At 38.7% G+C, this 22,929-nt stretch overlaps 2 protein-coding genes across 5 annotated transcripts; one reads left to right on the plus strand and one right to left on the minus strand.

Annotated features, from left to right (window-relative positions):
* Positions 1 to 7,006: 7,006 nt before the first annotated feature.
* LOC112195911 (TNF receptor-associated factor homolog 1b) lies at positions 7,007 to 15,710 on the minus strand. Of its 4 annotated transcripts, none has more exons than XM_024336145.2 (13): positions 15,554 to 15,710; positions 14,587 to 14,812; positions 13,648 to 13,759; positions 13,330 to 13,418; positions 13,167 to 13,235; positions 12,949 to 13,078; positions 12,487 to 12,645; positions 11,803 to 12,151; positions 10,774 to 10,886; positions 10,465 to 10,615; positions 9,235 to 9,707; positions 8,944 to 9,148; positions 7,007 to 8,625 (listed from the first exon to the last, which is right to left on the minus strand). In XM_024336145.2, exons 2-13 carry the CDS (start codon positions 14,762 to 14,764, stop codon positions 7,243 to 7,245), a joined length of 3,411 nt encoding a protein of 1,136 aa, XP_024191913.1. In that variant the 5' UTR covers positions 14,765 to 14,812; positions 15,554 to 15,710; the 3' UTR covers positions 7,007 to 7,242. The 4 variants fall into 4 exon arrangements, with proteins under 4 accessions (XP_024191913.1, XP_040373630.1, XP_040373629.1 ...); XM_040517696.1 differs by having other exon boundaries at positions 14,587 to 14,805; positions 15,554 to 15,684; XM_040517695.1 differs by having other exon boundaries at positions 14,587 to 14,805; positions 15,417 to 15,676.
* A 2,385-nt stretch (positions 15,711 to 18,095) lies between these two features.
* On the plus strand, positions 18,096 to 18,422 carry LOC112198686 (glycine-rich protein 23-like). The gene has a single exon (XM_024339817.1). It carries the CDS (start codon positions 18,096 to 18,098, stop codon positions 18,420 to 18,422), a length of 327 nt encoding a protein of 108 aa, XP_024195585.1.
* The last annotated feature ends 4,507 nt before the right edge of the window (positions 18,423 to 22,929 follow it).

The raw sequence follows: 22,929 nt of genomic DNA on the forward strand, positions 1-22,929 counted from the left end.
AAGTGGAATATCAGCTCGCTATCATTGATATGGTAGAAAAAAATGAGTGCAATGAAGTATCCTTATTTATAGAGTCCACATGGTTCAGTTCTCACCAGGTTCTAATGTTCATGGTTAAAATAAAAACATTACTCACAGATTTAGATATAAATCAAAAGTTCACTGATGGAATGGAAAGAAGATTAGAAAATATGAAATATTCGATATTGAAAATTCACAAAGAGGGGTATATCTTATGCAATGATGAAGGAATATAAATACTGAAACCCTCAAAGTGGTCCTCTTCTAGTTAATTCCCAGAACTCTATACCATTATGGAATAGAATAAATGCATGAAAGCGCTGTGATTTTTTAGAAGATAAAAATGATGTCTTTAAGGCCACATGGCGGGGAAGTGCTTCAGGTTCAACCCAATGGAAATGAAAAGTTGCTTCTTCTAGAAAGATTTACCTCTGGAAATCCTCGTTCAAAGAATCCTAAGCCAACTAATCCAACTACGGGTGCCATACCAAGTGGACTGAAAAAACCTGCAGGAAAAACCCATCTGATGCTCCATCAATCATCATAAAATAAAAGCATAAAATTGGCTGTAACCCAGAAAGATTTGTATGCTTGAAGCTACAATTAGAGCTCCTTGGATAGCACGCATTGCTTGTATAAATCTCTGCAGACCAATGACATGGGAAGATCTCTTTCAATACCCTACCAAATAAGAAAGGTGCTCAAGTACAATTGCTGAATAGAAAAGAAATGCATATATATCTAATGGGATTGAGGTGAATTTTTTATCAAGTTCACAAAATTTATGAACTGCATGCACTCGCTCGACCTCCTATTTAGTCTTAAAATTACTCTTGTGTGTATACATTTAAAGTAAGTTTTGTTTATGCAAAGATTTCTCAACTTCTGTTAAGCTTTTCGACATCGTGCCTTTAACTACCTTTACTGTTTCTGACCATTTTGCATCATGAACCCCTCTCAACTACCAACGTTTTAGGAAACTTGGCGCCATTGAAACCATGGGTCTCTATTCTAAGAAGACATCACTAACAAAGGCACTATCCAATCTAAAGCCAAAATTCCATGGAATATTTTTTGCATATATTAAATTCCACAAGATTTCCAGACCCACTTCCCGTGCAAGGGAACAGTACAAGGAAAGTTACTTGCTTCATGATCATAAGTAATCCGATGCAATTTGGAGTCGTTTGTTGTTGCTGCAAGTGGGGGGTTGGTAGGGGAATTGCTGGAGGGGTGGGTGTGGGGGTCCGAAAGGAGGGCCGTGAAACTGTTGGGCCTGGGGTGGGTACCCGAATTGTTTCTGTGCCGGCGGTTGTTGTTGTGGTGGGGGTTGTCGCTGCTGCTGCTGTTGTTGTTGGGCGTAGGCCCATGGTGCGACGTCGTTTAGGGATTCGGAAGGAGTGAGAAGCTTATTATATGCTCTGACTTTCTTCTTCTTCTTCTTCTTCTCCTTTGCAATTGATTTGGGGATTCGGGATTTCGGGACATCGGGGATTTAGGGTTTTCTGCTGAGTTCTTCCGTCCAATTTTCTCATCTTCTTTTTTTTGGAAACCAATGATACTTCATTAATAATTAGTTAATTACCAAAGACAGTAAACCCAATGGGAGGAGCCAAAATAAGGCCTTGAAATCAATAAAGAAAATAGCAAATTACCACTGCCTACATTTTAGTCTATAAATTACCATTAGCAAACTTTTTTTTTTAAATTCCCATGCGGTACTGTTCATGGCCCATACGGTCAGACTCCTTCACTTTTTGAATTATTTCTATTGGTAAGTAATTTATAAATCTGCCCTTGTGAGTTTGATAATGTGAATTAACACTGCTGAATGTCAGTAACTAGAGGTGGCAAACGGGCCGACCCGGCCCATTTTAAGCGAGCCTAGTCGTGCTTCGTGTCATGCTTGGGCCGGCCCATTTATTATCGTGTCGGCCCATTTACTTAAATATTAAGCCCGGTCCGGCCCATGACCCGAACCCATATCGTGTCGGGCCGTGCTCGTGCCGGATCAATAAACGGACCGTGCTCATGCCTTCCCACTATAAAGCACGATTTTAAAATCTTAATTTAAATAAATAAAAATTAATTTTATTTAACTATTTAAAAAATTAAAATAAATTAAGTTCTACAATATTTTTCTTAATCTTAGCTTTTTAAGATTAGTTTTCTAATATTTTTTATATTCCACAACAAGAAAGAAAGAAAGAAAAAATAACTCAAAATATATTGCTTGTAGTATATTATTATGAGATTAATCTTTATTAATATAATGGAGATTTAGTATCATATTATTCTTTCCTTCATTCTATAGTTATATTATTATGAGATTAGAAAAAATACTTTATATCAAAACAAGGATATAATGTTTTATTTCACTATTTTGACAATATAGAGAAATAGCATTGGTGGAATTGTCATGAGATTTTAAATAAAGAGGTCTAATATTCAAATCTCATCACAATTAAATATTTTTAAAACAAAATGAAATTTTTTGTTTGTAACGGGCCGACCCACAATATGTCGTGCTCGGGCCGTGCCGGGCCCATTACTGACTCAGGCCGGGCCAGGCCAATGGGCTAATATTCCTAGGCCCAACCCGGCCCATTATTCTAACGTGCTCGGGTCGTGCCCGGCCACTAACGGGCTTGGGCCGTGCCGGGCCCATGCCGTGCTCGTGCTTAGCGGCTCGTTTGCCACCTCTATCAGTAACATTGTGAATAAATAATATTTCTATATTCCATCTTTGTTTTTCTTAGAAACAACTCATTTATTTAATAATTCCAAAAACTATTTATAAATATTACAATATGAAACTTGAACATTATATCATTTATTTCTGGCTTTGCTGCTTGTACATACAAGTTGCATTGAGTTTCACCTCTTCTCATAGTGAAGAAGTTTCTCCAGCAGGATTTCCTGGAGTACTGACCCTCAGTAGTATATTGACCCCCAGTAGTATATTGACCCTCAGTAATGTACTGATCCCTAGCAGTATACTAGCCTAGCTTTCTTGCATTTGCTCACTTCAGCACTGCTTTCATTAGCTCCATCCTGCAAGTCAATCGGCAATACAGAGCATAAGGGATGACAAAGTGTGCCCAAAAATGCTTTGGCGATTACAACTCTAATCCTTTCTCTTCAAAAATCATAGTATTCAAACACATAAAAACTGTCACTAAACTTAGAGCCTAATCTCTATAGTTTCTTCTATTTCTTTCCAAGATAAAAATTGGAAAAGAAAAAAATGAAAGGAAGTAGAAGATACAAGCAACAAAATTTGCAACTAATCCATGAACTTGCAAGAACAAAGAACCATAAGAAACTAACATAAACAGAAACTAAAACTACTGACCCTCAATACAAAACTAACAATCATACTATAGCTACTGACCTACAAACAAAATGTTGCTGAGCCCTACAGAAATAACAAATAAATTAGGATCAGTACAACTCCACCAAATTGCAAAACAAATAAACAACACAAGGTCATTATAGCTTACCCATGCCAAAACCTGTGACAACATGCAGGGGCGGAACCAGGATTTGTAGCTTGGGGGGGGTCGAGAATAATGTAGACTTATTACCAAACAAAAAAATTGGTGCAACTTACTAATCAAAGTTAAGTACTCGACAGTATATATACACAATAATCTTGTTAAGACAATAAATCATATATATATATATATATATATAATGTAGAAAAAATTAATGTCATCTTAACACTTAATGCAAGGTCCATTCTTACACATTTTCTATCTATTTTTCCTCATATGTGATTTAATCTCACTAAACAAGTCCTTTAAAATTTTAATAAATACTTAATGAAAAGTATTTTTTGACAAATACATAATTACGAGGTTTAGTTAACACTTCTCTCTCATCATCTTGGATTAGTTGTCCGCATGGAGGGGGGGTTCCATCTGGCTAAAAGTGTGAGAGTTATACATGATTGTATATAAACCCTTCATTAATTAGCTGATCAATTTAATTGCTTGGGAGGGTCCGGACCCCTGCGGACCGAATAGTGGTTCCGCCACTGACAACATGAGGCTAAAGGTACTGACCCTCAGAATTTCTCAACCAAATCCGGACTCGCAGCCTTGCTTCGCCTGATTCGCAGCCTCCCTTCGCCGGTTGCTTCGCCGGATTCGCAACCTCAGTTCGCTGGTTGCTTTGCAGCCTTGCTTCGCCGGATTCGCCGCCTCACTTCGCCGGATTCGCAGCCCTCCCTTCGCCGGTTGCTTCGCCGCCTCGATCCGCCAGCTGCTTCGTCTCTTACCTTCGTCGGAGCCCTAGATCAATTTAGGGAGGATTTGGATTTTGGGATGGTTTCGATTTTGGAACCGATCTGATTTTGGGAGAAATGGGTTATGTGAGTCTCAGTGGCATGTTTTGTAATTTTCTTAATATTTGAGTGTTTTTTCTATAAAATGGGTTGACAGCCTGTTTCAATTATTGACCGCATGGGCTATTAGTTTTGGAGTCTGCTATTGGTAAATAATAGTGTCATTTTGTAGTTATTGGTAAAAAGCTCATAAGAAAATAACAACTCAAACCATGAACTATATGGATATGGCAAGAGAGTGTAACCTTAAAAATTAAATAAAACATCATCTCCTCAAATAGTAACACAGCCGCCGCGGCCCACGCTATCCCGCACAGCCACCGCTATCACCACCAGCGGCCAAGAGGTCAAGAGAAGTGCCAAATCGAAGGGATGTGAGAACCAAAAAACCGCTGCCAATAAAATCCCAAAATGCAGAACCAGTCAAAACCAAAGTTTAAGGGAATGAGAGAATGAAACCAACACCACACATTAACTATCTCTACTCCACCAGAAAGATTCAAACCAGGAAGGAAACAAAATCACCGAAATGGGACAGAAGCCAACAGCAAAGAAAAAATCCAATGGTGAATGGGGGGTGAAACATCATGTGTGAGCACTCATACTCCTCTAGATAAGTGTTTCTCACTTTTAAGAGGTAGCCACGACAACCTTCATGGAGTAGGTCTTTGGTTGATGGAAGGGAGCTGATGTGAGGTACTGGGTAAAGGGAATCATGGAGGTTTCCGGATCTGAAAATTTTTTGGGATGGTCGACAGAGAAAGGATGAACCAAGTCTCTGAAACTGAACATATGCCAGCAAAATCACCACAAAATGGGTGTAAATCACCACAGAGGGTGTGAGAGAATCATCGTAAACTTTCCATTTTAAATATCATCAACCTCTCTTGAGGATAAGGGCATGGCCAATATTGCCTCTGCCTCTTCCACCGGAAAATTATCATGGATCAAAGCAGTATTCCATAACCCTGTCTGACAAATTAAGTCACTCACTAAAGTAAGGTCATTTGACGCAACATTACCCTGCTTAGGCCTAAAGTCTTGATGCCATCAAGCTAGGAATCACTCTACAAGTATACCTCCCTTCTATTACCAATCTACCAATAAGTCCCTCTTTGTAACAAATCTGTTATAGAAAAAATACTCCTCCATGAAAAGAAGGAGAAGAGTGAGGAGCCACAGTCCAAAAAGAATCTTCTAGATAGTACTTGGCCTTGAAAATTTGAGCAACCAAAGAGTGAGGATTGTTGATCAACCGCCAGGCTTGCTTTATTAGCATGGCCGCATTAAAATCAGATAAACTACGAAAACCTAAACCCCCTCTTCCTTAGGATTACTTAAGGCTTTCCAAGTTTTCCGATGAATCTTTCTTTTATCAACAGTACTACCCCACCAAAACCGAGCACACATTCGCTCCAAATCTTCACGAAAGTTTTTCTTCAATTGGAAAACACTCATGGCATACTAAGCCACTACTCTGAATGTCCTCTCCGGCACCACTTAACAATTTTCCCTGCTAGTTAGAAACTTTCTTACCCAAATTTTCCTTGATATACTGAAAAGTAGCGGTTTTCTTCCTCCCCACATAAGAAGGCAAACCCAAGTATTTTTCATGAGATTCCATAACCTCAACTCTAAACAAACTAGACACTTCTTCCTGCAATAACCCCATAACATTCTTACTTAAAACCACATAACTTTTATCAAAATTCACTAACTGACTTGATGCTCTCCCATAAGTGTCAATAACATCTTGTAACTGATGGCAATCCTCTAAACAAGCATTAGCATATAGCATGCTATCATCTGCAAACAGTAAATGGTTGACTTGAGGAGCCCCATTGCAAATTTCAATACCTGAAAGAAGACTAGAAACTCCTGCTGAATTTTAATCTGTTGGTGGGGTGAGTGAAATTCTGTAATTTATTAATTGTGTATATGATAGAAAAGTAATTTTGTTAAGTTTTGGGTTGAATGAGGTGACCGAGAATTATAATCTGTTAGTGGAGTGAGTGGGAATGCTTTGATTAAAATTGGGGCATTGGGTCAAAGCCGCTAAAATCTAATTATTATTTTATTATTTAGAGATTAAGAACAAGTGGATCTGACACTCTACCGAGTCACTTCCTAACACACTAATCAACTCAGTATTCTTCATTACTCGTGGTCGTGGTATAGAGAAAGAGAAAGAAAAAAATATTTAAAAAGAAAAAATAAAAGGTGAATACTAAGAGCAAGTTCACCTATTTGGTCATCAGGTCACAAACTATTCACTACTTTTTAGTGTTTATTTCCATTCTCTGAATCACATGCATAGTTTTCAATTAGACCTGAGTCACAATGTCAGCTTGCAAGTCACCAGGGTAACCCAGAAAGTGACCCAGGGTGACATAGGGCGACCCAGGACACGAAATACACTGTACCCGTAACCCAGAGAGTGAAAATACACATAAAAAACAGTGAATAATAAGTGACCTGATAACCCACGGTGGACTTGCTCTAATCATCTGACCATGTACCAAATGAGGGAAAAAAAAGAATTACCTCTCATTTGACACTCCATTTGATAGGGAATACAAAACCAGGTGAAGCAAATTTATGAGGAACACGAACCATTACTGGGGTTGGGCCAAAGAATTGCAGTTCAAAATTCAAGCAAAACTTCAACCAAGAAACCTGAAACCCAGGGAACATTATAGCTTCATTTTCTAACTTAAGAAAAGGCTGGAAGAAACACTCTTTACAAAATGTTTTCTTACGGAAAAGATTACAACCTCACTCCAAATGTAAAGACCCAACAATTTCCTCAAATACATTATTACAACGGACAGTAACCCACTAATTTGTGGGACGACTCCGTCGTTTCATTCTCTTCACTGACCATTTGAAGGCCGGAATACAGTGTAACCGTTCACCCCACATGCCATATTTGAATAATCTGGATTGTAGTACGGGTAACCATCATTTTCAGTATTCCTCATGCCTTGTAAAGATAGATCTGAACCAGCCATCTGCCACTGGTTAGGAATTAACCCATCAATCTGCCCGTTCACATACGGTAGAGCACCAGCTTGCGGAGTAAATTCTCTAAGTGATTCGAAATGGCCCCCTAACGTGTAGCCCCTCTGGAACCCATCATCTTGGTAACTCCGTGTTCTCTCAAACCTACAAGAGCTGGTTGCAGATTCCATGTCGCTAGATGTGCCCAAATCACCGGGATAAGAAAATTGGCGAGTTAAATGGTTCGGCCCATTGTTGAAGGAGTGAAAAACTGAACTTGCTATAGCTCCCCCAAAGCCATGTTCATCATCCAGCAGATCATTGATGATGTCAATGTGGGGGAAGTCATCTGCTGATACACCTTGGGTCTGGCGACCAGATGTGCAAGCTGGCAACTCAGTGGAGAACTGTTCACGTTGCCCACCATGCAAAGGCTGGTAGAAATCAAAACTTTGATCATTAAGCAAGGACGAATGATCATAGTTCATGCCTTTGCTTGATTCCCTTTGCGAACTCTCCATCCACTGTGGTCCATTATGCAGCACATCCCGAGTTACCATGCCAAATGGGAAGCCTGAGTTAACTGTGTTTGTATCCATCACTTCAGGACTCTGGGGTATGAACATAGGGGTCGATACCAAGGCTGGTGGTTGGGAGTATGATGGAGATGGTTTCACTGTTGAGCTGTGGGAATTGGTATGTGTGAAACCAGTTGATCCCGACGGGACATGGTTACCAAGTATGGCATTTCTATATGACTGGGGAACATAACTATGAGTTGCTGGCGATGGATCAGGACCTAGTCGACCAGCAGCACTCACCGAACGGGCAAGCAGAGGAGATGTTTGAACCATTGAAACAACAGTAGACGTTGGCGGCCTGGGACCAGGAACGAGAGGTGCACTGGAGGGCCTGGACACCACCGGTACTTGTTGTGCCATGGCTTTTTCAGCTGGTCTTGCAGTAGCGGCCTTTTGAGTATCAGTATTGGACATGCCATTACTCTGGGATGACACAGTCGAAGGAGCCACTCTATCAGTCTGTTGTATGCTGATTGAGGTTGCTCTCTTAAGAGGAATAGAATCTGTAACGGTACTACTCTGGCACTCCAACTTGGGTCGACCAGTCAATGACACATTTTTAGAAGGGCTTTCAGGAGAAGATGTCACTGCTGGTGTCTTCTCTTTCATAGGTCTTTCTACATCAACCTGATCTTTGATGCTCAATTTTTTCTGCAGTGAAACAACCTCTTCCTCCTATTACATAAAATCAAGACAGTATATATCACACCTTGTTTCGCATAACTAACAAATATATAAAATTTGTGGAGGTAAATGTGTCTTCCTAATATGGGAATAATGAAAATGATGCAAACACAATAAGAAATATAGGAATACCACGATTGAAAACGAGCACGTCATAGAAAGCAGGAAAACAAAAAAAGAACAAAAAGACAAAATAATAGAACAAGTAGTGACAATAGGGTCCAGACAGTGGAAGCCAACAATGAAAAAAGCAATCCTCACAGTTCAGGAGCCAACAAAACTTTATAATGCAAGGAAAAATGATCTCACCTTCTTAACCACATGCTGCTCCAGCCACTTAATCCGATCCTGCAATGAGTGAACAACTGGCTCAGACTCAGGTTCACCCACCTTACTACTTCCAGAGACATCATTCTGATTCCCCGCATCTGCAACAGGTCCGGAAGGTTGATTATCCAACTCATTTGGCCAACTATTCCCATCAGCTGCTGCCTTACCCCGTTGCTGTTTTCCCCTGAAATTTCGAATTCAGCAAATTGATCATGTACCTTGTATAATCATTTCTGTAATCATAGAAAAAGAAAGGCTAGCTGTACATACCTGCTAGGCGATTTTTGAGTTTTGTAATTAGAAAAGGAGTTTCCTTTATATGGCCCATTCATTACCACTGATGGCACTGAATCAGTAGAACACGTTGAGGAACTATCATCCATCACAGATGGGCTCTTTTTCTCTGATACGCCATTTTGCACGGATGAGAGACCACTGATTCCACTGCTACTGGGTCCTGTGGGAGGATGGATTTCTGAAGTATCGGTATCCCAATTGACTGGACTAGCATCTCTGTCTTCAGAATCAGGTTGAGGTACTTCAGCAACACCATCCGCTGAATCAGACACGTCAGATACATCTTCCACAGTATCTGCCTTTTCAACCACAGGTTGCTCCTCATCCCTCGTGTAGTCTTTTAGTTCATCAATAGGGAGTTCCTGTTGTTTCTCTGCTATTGCTACGCCCGGCCTTTCTTCCCTCCCTTTGTCCTTCCCCTTCCGGTTATTCCTTTTCTGTTTAGCCTGTGGAAAAAGCAACGGATCTGTGTCAGGAATCTAAAGAACAGATAAGGAATTATTTAACAACCTTTAAATCCGACCAAGAATCCTTCTTCCTCATTGTTGTGATTTCAACCTAGACGTTAACTGAAATGTTGCATTTGTACGTTACATTATCTTTCGCCCCCATGAAGTCAGCAGAGTAAATGATAACTCAAAGTTCCAGCCATCATTAATAACCAAATTACGAGATTAAAGATGGAAGTCTTGTAAAAAGGATCCTTCATGGAAGTGTGCAGTCTTCAAAATTTCAAATAGAAAACAAATACAGTCTGCAATACTTGAAGAAATCATATTGTTTTGACCAAAAGAAGAGAGAAAAAAAATAAAACATATTGAATGCAATGCAGAAATAACGTGAAGCCAGACTATTGACATTGCTCCCAAAAACTTAGGTCCACATTTATGTGTTATACATTAGCCAATATCCCTAAAGAGTAAATTCATTAAAAACAAGACAGCAACTATATAGAAATCACATGCCAGGCAGCTCTTTCTTTAAAAAAAAATAATAAAAATAAAAAAATTATATATATATATATAATGTTAAATATATACTGTGTTAGTTTAGAGCATAAAACTTGGGATTTCATTAATAAATACAACCCTTCTACTGACAACTGCTGAGGAAAGAGTTTATAAGACTCGCCGCTGAATCTAACTAATAGGCATTGGGGGAACCCAAATTTCCAAGACAAAAATATTATAACTAGAGTCGGACCTGTTTTTTCTTCGACTTCTTTTCCTTCTCAGTTGCTCCACGTTTTGCCTTCTGGTCAGTCTCCGCCTGCCATGCTGCTTCTTCCTCACGAATGAGCTCCTCTTGCCTCTTCAATGCAACAGATTCATGATAGGCAACTTCAATTTTATTGCTGCATATATGATGAATAGGCAAGTCCATTATTCCATAGAAGAATGAATAGAGTGGGTGCTATGAAACATACACGATACAAGCAGAAAATACTGGAGCAATACATAAACATGATACAGAAAAGAAAAATATATTTAAGGCTTTAAGCTTATAGAAGACCTGAAAATATGAGCAAGGACAAATATTTCCACAGTCCTACGACCCAATTCCGTAAGACGTCTTTCATCTCGCTCAATCGAATCTTTATTGAAGTCCTCTCCAGAATTTCCATCCTGTGCAGAATGACAATGGTTCAGATATCAAACTTTTAATGAGTTAAACTTATCTAAAATATTCTCTAAATATCTCACATCACCTCCATACTCAATCACACACACAAGCTTAATGAGTTAAACTTATCTAAAATATTCTCTAAATATCTCACATCACCTCCATACTCAATCACACACACAATCTTAATGCATTGCATATCCTCAACAATTTGATTATCGTTACACATCATAAGATCCTTTTTGTAACCAACTACATTCTTCATCATATGAATTGTCACTCAACTGAAATATACTTGTTATAAAGAGTCCTTAAAAATCAGTAAAACACTGGCATCCATAAATCTTTACCCTTATAGATAAAATCTAGTAAACAACCAAGATATTGACCTTCTCAGGAGAAGGATATACTAGTCGGTGGAAAATGCCATTCGACATCATGATATACTGCTAATAAAAACTACAGACTATATCACCAATTCAAAGTATCTACATGTCCAATAACATCTAAAGCATAATCACACTAAGCACTGTGGAAAGAGGCCACTGATTTCTGGTCAGAACATAGTTATAACGTTGAACCTAAATCCTACATCTATTTAATAGTGAGAAATCCCCCAAACCGACTTCACAGACCCGGGCTTAAAACCGGGGCCACCTAATTCTAGCACTTTACCTCGGTAGGTAGCTGAGGGGATTCAAAGGATTCGAACCCCCAAACACATGGGAGCTAAAAATGGGCCTGACTATTTCTACCAACCTAGATCCCACTTTGCAACAACTTATGTTATGTCTAAACAATATTATCTTTTGTAAAACAAACACTGAATCCCAATCAAACTGCACATCATTAAGACTTGAACGCATCAGAGAAATCAATCCAAAACTCACTGGTCAACTTAAGAAGTTACCAACTCACTTTAGTACGATTTTGAGGACCCTTCTCATCTTTTGGAGGTAAAGGTTCAACGGCAGCCCTCTCAAGTAGCTTTAAGACATCATCCACCAATACAAACATATCTTTCTCCACACGAACAATTGGTGCTGGACTTTCCTCAGCTTCCAATAATTTCAGCTTACTTTTCTTGCACTTAGTTTGGCCTTCAAGAGCCTTTAAACCACTATACAATGAATCCATTACCAACGTAGATGTGACTTCTTTTTCAATAAAAAAGTGCTTAACCACTACTTTCAGAACTGCATCCATCTTTTCCCTGGACATACGGCGCCTAGCATTTTGTTCAATTCCCAACCAGAACGAGCAGAAGCTGCAGTCATTACCAACAAGAAGTTATCAAACAATGTAACCAGTAAGCTAATAAGTAACATGTGCAAACATACAAGCATGTGAGCACACGAATATGTGAGCATTAGTGTACTAATATTACATACAAAGATGTTAATGTAGCATCATATTCAACAAAGTGTAGATGTTAATAATAACCACCATATAAGCATAAAACCATCAAATCCCTGGACATCCATGTTCCTAGAAATCACACACACAGAGTAACTTCCCTAAACAAAACATTGCATAATTAAAGCAAATGGAGATCGATAAGCTGTAACATGATACTCAGTTCTGAAGGCTGCGATGGAATACCTTGACCATCTAGCTTTATCATCTATCAACTTTCCAAGTTTGCTTCTCCTCTCTTCCACAAAACGACGGCAAATTTGCTCTACATTTGTCAAATATACCCTAACAAGTTCTCTCCTATATTGACAATCAAGGCAGCGAAACGGCCGGTCTGCTTTCTCTCTACAAAGCCAGAAACAAAATAAGGATGACGCTCACAAACACGGCTAAAGTGCATGGAAAATAAACACCCAAGCAGCAGAACAAAGCCACCAAAACAAACTTTAGATCCCAAAACCCAAATGTGTGAGTTTTAAAAAGGGAAGAAACAATAAATAAAAAAATATTGCATTAAAAAATACCACAAGAAGAGGATGCCCTTTAATACAAAAGATGTAAAAATTGGATTTACGAATGAAATACATAAACCACAAGAAAAGGATTGGTGCTGCAGTTAAAACCATTAAATAAAAAGTCAAAGGAAACCTGATAACTTGAACTTGAGCCTTTATTATAAGAGTGTCAGCATCAATAAACCCATCTAGTACTTTTGAAAGCTCCATAAATTTTTTCCACCCCCAGTCATGCTCTTTCTTCCAAAACCGATGTAATGTGTCTGCAAAAATTTTACAATTTCTCAAATGTGGTAATGATTATATATGAAATCCCACTACAGCAGTAAAATGACCAACCAACTGACCGACCTGAGTATTTTGACTTCTTGGGATCTTTATTCACCACAGCTATGGTAAACTGCGCAAAATGACTCCAACCTATTGAGAAAACGAAAGGGAAAATGTATAAATACAACCAACAACTAAGGAAACTTATGATTGGAAAAACTCCAACAGATCAAATATAACACACCTGGAAGAAGTTTGTCATGATTAGCTACACAGAGAAACAAGGAGAGATGATTGCAGACATCGCAACCTTGGGGGTAGATTAAAATGTACCTGGCAGAAGTAACAACCAGTTCAAAACTAACAAGTGCTATCTTTTTTTATAGGAAACAAGAAACTTATATGTGCCTAGATATACTTGCATAGTTAGTGCTTACCACTGATACAGATACATATAAAATATATGGTTTTCATGAAAGTTGCTGCAGCCTATAGCTTGACTGAAAAACTAAACCTAGCAAAAACTTTGTTCATCAAAATAATTATATCTCAAGTTGCGTACCATTTGTAACCGCCAACCTCAAATGCATTACTACGAAGTTCCCTTTTGTTAATCTGAGAAAATTTCTCAATCTTCCAGGTATATTTTCCATATAGCTCGGACGGTTTTGGCCCTATAAAGAAGTCACACAGGTTTGTGATTTATCTAACTAGTATAATTAACATCTGCAGAAGGAGCATTCATTAGTAAATGGAATGGCAAAAGAAGAGCAAATCTAATCGTAAGAATACATTAGAGGCCAACTGAACTTTTCGCTGAATTCTAGCAAGTCAGGAAATAAAACATACATAATCGAAGCAGCATATAAATCAGCGATCTACAGAAATGAATTCCCCAGAGATATGAGCATTCAAACCATGTCAAAACTAGGGTAGAGAGAACTTGAAACCACTATGTTATAGAATAGGAAACCTCACCACATGTTTCAAGTGTAACAGGTGTTTGCATAAAAATGAAGACAAATGAAGAGTGCTTTTGAAATTTGTTTCCAATTCATATGGAAATAGTCTCCAGTGTATCTTTGCCTTCCTCCATACTTGCAAGTTACAACAAACCAAGCAAAGAATCGGCAAGTGAGCACTATCTATCTGGGAACACCTAAATTTTCTAGATTGACCTAACCCGTGAGGTGATTCAGACAGATAAGATCCTCAAAAAAGCAGCTACAATATTTCAATACAAGGCTAACACATTTTAGAATTAAAGTTGGACCTATTCTGTGAATACAAACTTAGTTATCAATAAATCAAATAGTAAAATATGTGACCGTGACAGTGACGGTTAACATTGGCAGCAACATTTCCACAGATTTTGTATCCAACTTTTCACAAGACTCATATTCGATGGGAAAAAAGAATACGCATTCTGACACACAAAACAAGGCAACAAAACAATATGCGTTCAGAAGGCAACTAGGATATGAGAAAACTGAATCCATACCACCATCATCATCGTCATCAGAATCCCAATAAGGGGGAGAAGTAGATGGGGTTCCATTTTCCACCTGCTCAGATGACCGCCACTCTGCTAATGCCTCCCCAGAGAGGCAACGCTGCCCACTTGAAATCCCCTCTGTAGACCTTCCTACCCCAGAATCCTCACTAGAAACCCCAGCCATTTCTCACTCCCAAACTCCAGTCCCACACTACTCCTTCAACCCTGCTCACTAGACAAGAAGAAACAACAAAACTATCAATATAAACACTCTGCATGAAAAAGCATTACACACACAATGCACGCATTTTCCTTTTACCCAATTCAACCATAATGCCGAAAATCCCAACAATAAAACAACCATTGCATGCATCTCAACATTTCAGGAGCCAAATTTGTAACAAATTATTATACTCAACAGATTGAAACACCCTTCTGGTTGATTGCTAGTATATAATTTGGACCCAAGGAAACATAAACCTCAGCTCAACTGACTAATTGTGGCTCACACAGCCATAGATTGACTCAAAGCCTCAAAAAAGCATAAGAAAATTTTGAATCTTTATTATTCTCCAGAACCAAACAACTCCATCAGTCACCATTCCTCCCTAAACCAAAAACCCACATGCGAAATAAACCCTACAATCAAAACCCCAAAACTCACAAAACGCAAGCTGAATTGAAACCAAACAGATTGAAAACCCAAAAAAAAAATAAAAAAATTTCGATCAAAAACCCTAAAAAGTCAGAACCATTTCGATGAAACCCAATTGAAGCCCAATAGAAAAAGCCGCAAAATTTGAAGCCCTAGAACTAAGATCGCAGAGAATCAATACCCTCGAGCCGCGATCACAGAGAAACCCTATTTGAGTCACAGAGACGGAGATTGAAATAGTTTCAATTGAGAAATTGTGAAACACAACACGGGGGAAATTAGGAGACGACGTCGTATGGATCGAATAGTGATACGAACCTCAACCTGTAACGAAGACCAGAGTTTATTCACAATGGCCAAAGGAAGCTCTGAGATTCTAGAGAGAGGAAGAAAAGAGAGAAAGGGGGGCTTCGAGGAGCAGCAGAGAGAAAGAGAGAGAAGAGAGATAGAATTGAGCAAAGGGGGAACCAAAAAAAGAAAATCTAATTTTTTTTTTTGCAATTTTCTTTTCTTTTTCTTTTTCTTTTTAAATCAAATGGGTATGGTGATTTTACTTGTTTTGCTCTTTTGTTTCCCTTTTAAAAAAAAAAATATTTAAATTAAATGGGGATGGTGTTTTGCTCTTTTGTTTCCCTTTTTAAAAAAATATTTAAATTAAATGAAATGAAATGTAATTAGTATCTTTAATTAAATGCCATAGTAAAAGGGATTGATTTTGTAATAAATTGACAGCCAAAAAATAGGGGTGACAAAAATATATTAGTATGGTTATTCCACCTGGATTGGAGGAATTTGTTCATTGCTCTTGGACCTTATTTAGGTTATGTGTGTACTATACTGCTACATAGAATATTGCATTAGAATAAGGGAAAGCATATGTATTCATTCAAGAACCAAGTTTGACTTCAGTAACTTCTAGGATTTTGAGGCCGATTTCTCAAGCTCCATTTTAAGTGAGAAAAAAATTACGTCAAAATGACATCATGTTTATCGATTTATTCAATTTAGAGTTGTACATAAACCAATGACAACTTAATGACCTCGAGATTGGCTCAAAGTACAATTTGCATCGGCAAGAAAGATTCTATAAAGACAATATACATATCAACTATGTATTGAATAGAAACATCACAAGTACTCGGATAATAAACTAAGCGGGAGCCGAACAGAGGCCACCGGGAGACACATGGGGTCCAACCCTATGAGGTGGGCCCAAGAACTGACACGTATATTGACCGAGACTGTCTGGTGAGATCGGCCCAACGGAGGCTAGAACCTCACATTTCCATCTTTGGAAAGAAGCATTAGCTCCCGCATACAACTCCTAATATTTGTTACATCTACATGCATTCACTCCTATCTATGGTAAGTTACTATCACTAGTACATATATTCTCTTCCCTATCGTTACTCTGTCAATATTTTCACAAATATCTGACTTGGGCATCGGAAGATTATAGGCTGACAACCTCGGTTTTCTCTCTTACCCTTATCCATTTTGACAGGTAGCAGGATCAAGCACATATGCAGCTCTGGGTGATTCTCAGTCCTCTAAGAGACTATACAGAAACAGATAAGGAAGTACACTTTTGAATACAAACCAAAAAAAAAATGCAAATAAAAAGCTTGGTGGTGAATATAACGACCACAGTCTTAATAATGGTAATTGATGGAACCAATGTCTCTAATACGTTGAGATTTAACTTAGAGGCTACACCAAGGTTCGTTATGGTTTTGCGGTTGATTTCTCAAGTTCTTTCAAATTGGTAATTGTAATTTTTTATAAGTGAGAGAAATCTATGTCGAAATAACATCATGACTATTGGTTAATTTAATCTCTTAATTATCAAACAACTCAAAGAGCTTGAGATTAGATCCAACTAGAAGAAGCTCACATGAGAAAAAACCAGTCTTTAAAGATAATAAAGTGCATTTTTGAAGCAAAACAAAACAACGAAAAATAAAAAAACTTGATGGTGAATATAACAAATCTCTTAATAACCTTATGTGATGAAATCATGGTTTCTGAACATTGATATTCAATTTGAAGGCCTTAAACTTGAAATTTGAGAATGTATATATTTTTATCATATAGTTCAATAATCTAAACTATTCATTGCTAGTTACACATATATATAAAGGTTCTAGAGAGGACCTCCTCAAACTTGAAATTTGAGGACCTTAAAAGTTTTAACATGTAGTTTAATAAACCACTCATTCTCTAGTTAAATATACACATGAATCTTGCAAAAAATTAGTCAAATTGAAAAATGTTTTAATCATTTGATTAGCACGATCTTCGTTCTAATTTTATTTGACGAACTACATTTGTTTAAACATTTTTGATGATCAAATGATTATGGATTTGGTTGATTTTTTGCATATACAATTCTTGCATGAGAATCTAAAGAATCAAGGGTCGAAATCATTGAATTAAGTAGTATACTAGTGAATTAAGTTTTATACTAATGATATGTTGCAAAAGATTAGCTTCGCTTTATGCTCAAGATGCAAGTTTTGCCATGCGGAAGTTGAAACAATTGATTATACCAGAAGTCTTTGGTTTACACTTTGTTTATGATGATTCTTATGCCTAATATGATTTGTATACTGTATTATGTCTATTTTCATGACTTAATTGAGAAAATTGGGGATACACTTTATATAGGATGCACCGATGCATGCAAAACACTATGTTCTCTATCCAGGATGTCTCTGAAGTTTGCTCCGCAGAGCTCGGACTGCACCTAGGGTTTTCCAAATTTCCTTCTCGTCCGGCGGCGCTCGTCGGCGTTGGTTCGCCATGCCGATTTGGGCTACTGTCTGGCGGGTCTTGAATGCAATTGCCCGGTAGTCTCTGAATGGGGGTGGCTCGAGGTTTAGCGGAGGGGTCCGGGCTGGGTGGTTTGAGCAGGGATGGTGGGTGTCGACGAAAGCTTCCATGTCCTGTGGCGGGGGGGCTTCGTCAGGGATCTCCAGAACCTATGACGGTGGCGTGGCTAGGGCGGTTTTTGGGTGGATCGGTGTGGCAGCGGGGCTTTGGTGGTCTGGGAGGATCACTGGGGTGGCACGGCTATGGTGGATCTGGTCCGATCGTGGAGGCGGCGTGGCTAGGCGGTTTCTGCGCGGTTCGTGGGGGGCGCGGCGGCTGTGGGTCTGGTAGTGTGATCGGCGGCGCTGGAGGATGAAGATGGGCCTTGGGTCAATCTCTGCTGGGCCTTGGGCTGGGCCCATTCTCTTGGGGCTGCCCTCTTGGGCCTTAATTTGGGTTTGGGTGTTTTTTCCCTAGGCCCACCTATGTTTGTTAGTTTATCTAATTACAATAATTTCCTTGTATTAGGAAGCTATACACTCTATATATCTCTAGCGCCTCTGGAGTAGTACCAAATGAGGGTTTTCGCTACCTCTGCGTATTTGAATGTATAATGAGTAGGACTATATGTACATACCACTTGTGGGTATTATCACTAGCTTCTTGTCTGTCTATGCCCTTAAATGACAGCGGAAGGGTATGTAACGACCTATTCTGATTTTCAGATGAATATATGTTCCTTTAACTCAAAAAAAAAAAAAAAAAGTACTCAATGAAATGTCAAATGACAATTACTAAACCCCAAAATTAGCAAGCATGTAAAACAAAGATTTAGGAAACAAAAGTTGCAAAAATCTCATTACCTAAACACTAATGTTTGTGTATGCTTTTAATGAGAGATCTTACACTACAAAAATATTGGCCTTTTGCGACATTTAACTTGCTACACAATAACACGACCGTAGTAAAAGTTATTAAAATATCCGCGATTACCAAACGATTGTGCGCTAAACGTTGCCGCTCTATCTAATTACGACATGCAATTGCTTCGTCGCACATATGTCGCAATTATAAATAGTCCAGCGGTTATTTCTTTTTCTTTTCTTTTTTTTTAACTTTACCTTTTCACAATTACGAATACACAATTTCCTCTCGTTTCTCTAATAGGGTTTCAAAGAAAACAGTTCCATGGGTCAATCAATGGCTTCTAGATTATGATCCGGGTGGGGTTTTTGATAGAGAGTAAGAACTCTAAACAACTGGCTAGGGTTTATTTGTTCAGTGGAGCTCTAGATCTTGAATCGGTATTGTGCGTTTGTTGTATTTTCTAATTATAGGAGTTAAAGAATTTACCAACAAGCATCTATCTCATCTACAATTGCCTTTATGGAACTCCGATTAATGATTTCGTTCAACCAGATATGGTTGAAGATGTCTTCTTTTCACTATGGTATTCACTTGTTTTAGTTGTGCTCTATCGTGGGTAAGTCCATATCTCTCTAACTCTGATGAATTATAATTTTAGTCATGCTATTTTTCATAGGGGCTTGTAGTTTCATTGACTTGTTGATAGGATATTATCGGCCATAAACATTTTATAGATAATATTTGTGATTAGCTTTCTTGCACAGTGGACTTTGTTTTGCATTTTGATTCATGAGTGAGTAATGGTGTGCTCTTTGCCAGCCATGGTAGGTGATGTGAATTCATATATGAATGACCTGATGATCCCCAAATTGGAAGGGTTGAATTAATGATAGCTAACCCAAAAGGTACCTGCCCGAAGTTCTTGACTCACTGGCAATCCCCTTTCCTTACTTATATTTATGGATACTTATTTGAATCAATGTCGACATTTGGAATGTATAACTACTAAGTACTTGCTTAAATTTACTTTTGGAATATGTCTTCCATCTTGATCTAATTTTTGAACATCTTGCTCTTGCTATCATAGTCGTGGTAAAGGACATGGGAATGAATCTGTCTTGATGATGATTCCACTTGCAGTTGTGAGTTTGGGGATTCACATCTTCCGTGTCAAAATTCGATAATCAAATAGTGCATTTCTTAGCTTGTTCTAGAAATTGGTATTTCTCTATCTCTGTCTCTCTCAAATTCCTACAACTTATGATGCAATATTATTCTCTCCTAGTATAAATACTTAAATAGACTTGCACTTGTTATTCTAAAAAGTTGACTAAACTTGCATATGTTTGGAGTTGGGATTTGAGGAGACTTTTTTTTTTTTTTTTCAAAGGGTTTGGAACCCAGCCTAACTAGGAGGCTCAGCCCCATGCCCGGTTTATTTATTGAAATTAAAGAATCGTTGGGAGGGACAAATACCCAAAACCTAAGCATGCAAAACATCTCAATACAGAGCAAAATACAATGTGGAACTCTAGAAAAGAGCCCAAGAAAACCAAGATTAAGAAAACCTATAACGAGGACAAAAAGATAGATCCTGACCAATAGAGGAGTACAGAAACGGTGGTAACAATTCCCACCAAACATAGTTATTTGAAATGGCACCATAGTTAGCTAACTTGTCTGCTACTGAGTTACCTTCCTTGAAGATGTGGGAGATGTGAACATTCATTTGACAGGTTGTTTGCAAGCAGTTACCCCAAATTGTACGAAGATGCCAAGGAACATACAAGGGATCCTTGAAGTACTTTAACAGAAGCAAAGAATCCACTTCTAACCACAGATTGTGCCACCCATTTGTCCAAGCTAAGCGCACTGCCTCAATGACAGCTAACATCTCTGCGTCCAGAGCATTAGGCACTGCAACCCTGGCAGAGAAGGCTCCTAGAAATTCTGCCTCACTAGTACGGAAAATCCCACCATAACCTGCAAGAGACGGCCCATGGAAAGATCCATCGGTGTTTACTTTCACCCAATGAATAGAAGGGGGGTGCCATAACACTTGCACAACTCTAGGGGCTGTAGGGTGTAAAGGAGAAAGACCCAGAAGCACAAAAATTGGCAGTGACTGGGGGTTAGAAGAAGGGGTAAAAACCAAAGACGCAGATTCCTTAAAAGACAAGATCAACCTCTGTTTAAAATTCACCTCATTAAAGTCACCTCCATCATGCTTTAATCTGTTACGCTCCATCCAAAAACTCCAAAGGATATTGCAAAAAGAAAGATACCAAAGAAGCTTGGAGGAAATAGAGAGACTAGAAACGAAGTTGCCTTCTAGCAGGTCAACTAATGACATACCTGGATCAAAACGAAGTCTGAAAAGAGATACCACCCAATGCCAGATCAAGAGAGAAGCCTCACATGTAACAAAGAGATGACTTGTGCTTTCAGAGTTAGATTTGCACAAATGGCATCGTGAACATATGACTGATCCTTTTCGTTGGAGTAGGTCATCTGTAGGAATTCGATTCAACAAAACCTTCCAAGTCATTAAACTTTTCCAAGGTTGGATGGCACCATGCCATATTTTGCTCCCCCATCTTACCTTTGGCTGCGGGTCAGCAAGGAAACTGTAGGCAGATTGAGCAGTGAGTACACCAGACTGCTCCAAAGCCCATACTGGCTGATCTGGGACATCAATGGTAGGTAATGGAACAGAGTAGCTGCAACTGCCTGCAGATGCACTAGCTGGAAACTCCAAGGAATTCTCCATTCATTATTATGAATAAAAGTACAAACCTTGTCATCAAGGAATGGAAGAAAATCGGGGGAGCAATGAAAAGAATTTACAAGTGTTTCACCCAACCAATTATCCTTCCAGAATCGAATCAATCTGCCATCCCCAACAACCCATTGAAGATTAGCATGAAACTGTGGCCAAAGCTTTTTGAGCCCCAACCAAATCGACGATTTCTTATTGTAGCTAGAAGGAAGCAAACCTGGGGTTAAGAAACGATCATGGAGCAGAATCGCAGAAGGAGTAATTCTTGTGACTACATCCCAGCAACGTTTCAAGAGCAATGACTTATTGAGTGTGAAAAGGTCTTTCAAACCTAGACCACCTGGATCTTTGGGGGTGCAACAATTCTTCCAGGCTACAAGTGCACAACCGTCTTTCATAGGATCACCATTCCAGAAAAAATTACGAACCCACCTTTGGACTTTCTTCAGAAGTTCATGGGGCCATTCATAAACCTGGAAGCTGTAAATTAACTGTCTATGAATAACAGAACTAATTAATTGCAGCCTACCTGCTTGTGAAAGTAATCTGCCCTTCCAGGAACTGAGCTTGGTCTTCACTTTGTCCACAATGGGCAGAAGAAAATCTGATTTAGGCCTCCCCACAAAAATGGGAACACCCAAATAAGTAAAAGGGAAATTGCTAACATTGACATCCAGAATATTCTTTATTCTCACTTGCCTTTGAACTGCAAACTTGCCAAGAAAAAACTGTGATTTTGCTTTGTTTACATTCTGACCCGAATTTAATGCATATTCATCCATGAATGACATCAAGTTTTTGAGGTACTTGTAGTGACCTTGAAGAAAAACCATTACATCATCCGCAAACAAAACATGTGATGGAGGCGTTACATAACCTGGAGCTTTAATGCAACGGATCTTTTTTCTATTAACCAAAGAGGTGATACCCCTACTTAGAACTTCCTCTGCAATACAGAAGAGCAGTGGTGACAAGGGGTCACCTTGGCGCACAACCCTAGAGCAAGTAAAATACCCACAAGCTTTGCCATTCACATTTATTGAAAGATAGGCAGATTGCAAAATGCTATTAACATACCTGACAAAAGTTGAGCAGAAGCCAAAAGCGGCAAGAACCCATAAGAAAAAATCCCAATTCAACTTATCAAAAGCCTTTTTGATATCAAACTTTATAGCAATATTACCATATTTGCATTTCCCATCAAGGAGGTTTATACATTCTGAGGTTTGGGTAATAG

Source organism: Rosa chinensis, chromosome 4 (assembly GCF_002994745.2).
Source record: "Rosa chinensis cultivar Old Blush chromosome 4, RchiOBHm-V2, whole genome shotgun sequence".
Lineage (NCBI taxonomy): Eukaryota > Viridiplantae > Streptophyta > Magnoliopsida > Rosales > Rosaceae > Rosa > Rosa chinensis.

Coding starts and splice junctions, on each gene's coding strand:
- LOC112195911 (XM_024336145.2), bottom strand. CDS start 14,764: ATGGCTGGGGTTTCTAGTGAGGATTCTGGGGTAGGAAGGTCTACAGAG. Junction 13,236..13,329: donor TCATGACAAACTTCTTCCAG/GTGTGTTATATT, acceptor TTTTCTCAATAG/GTTGGAGTCATTTTGCGCAG. Junction 13,079..13,166: donor CAAGAAGTCAAAATACTCAG/GTCGGTCAGTTG, acceptor AAATTTTTGCAG/ACACATTACATCGGTTTTGG.
- LOC112198686 (XM_024339817.1), top strand. CDS start 18,096: ATGGGGGTGGCTCGAGGTTTAGCGGAGGGGTCCGGGCTGGGTGGTTTG.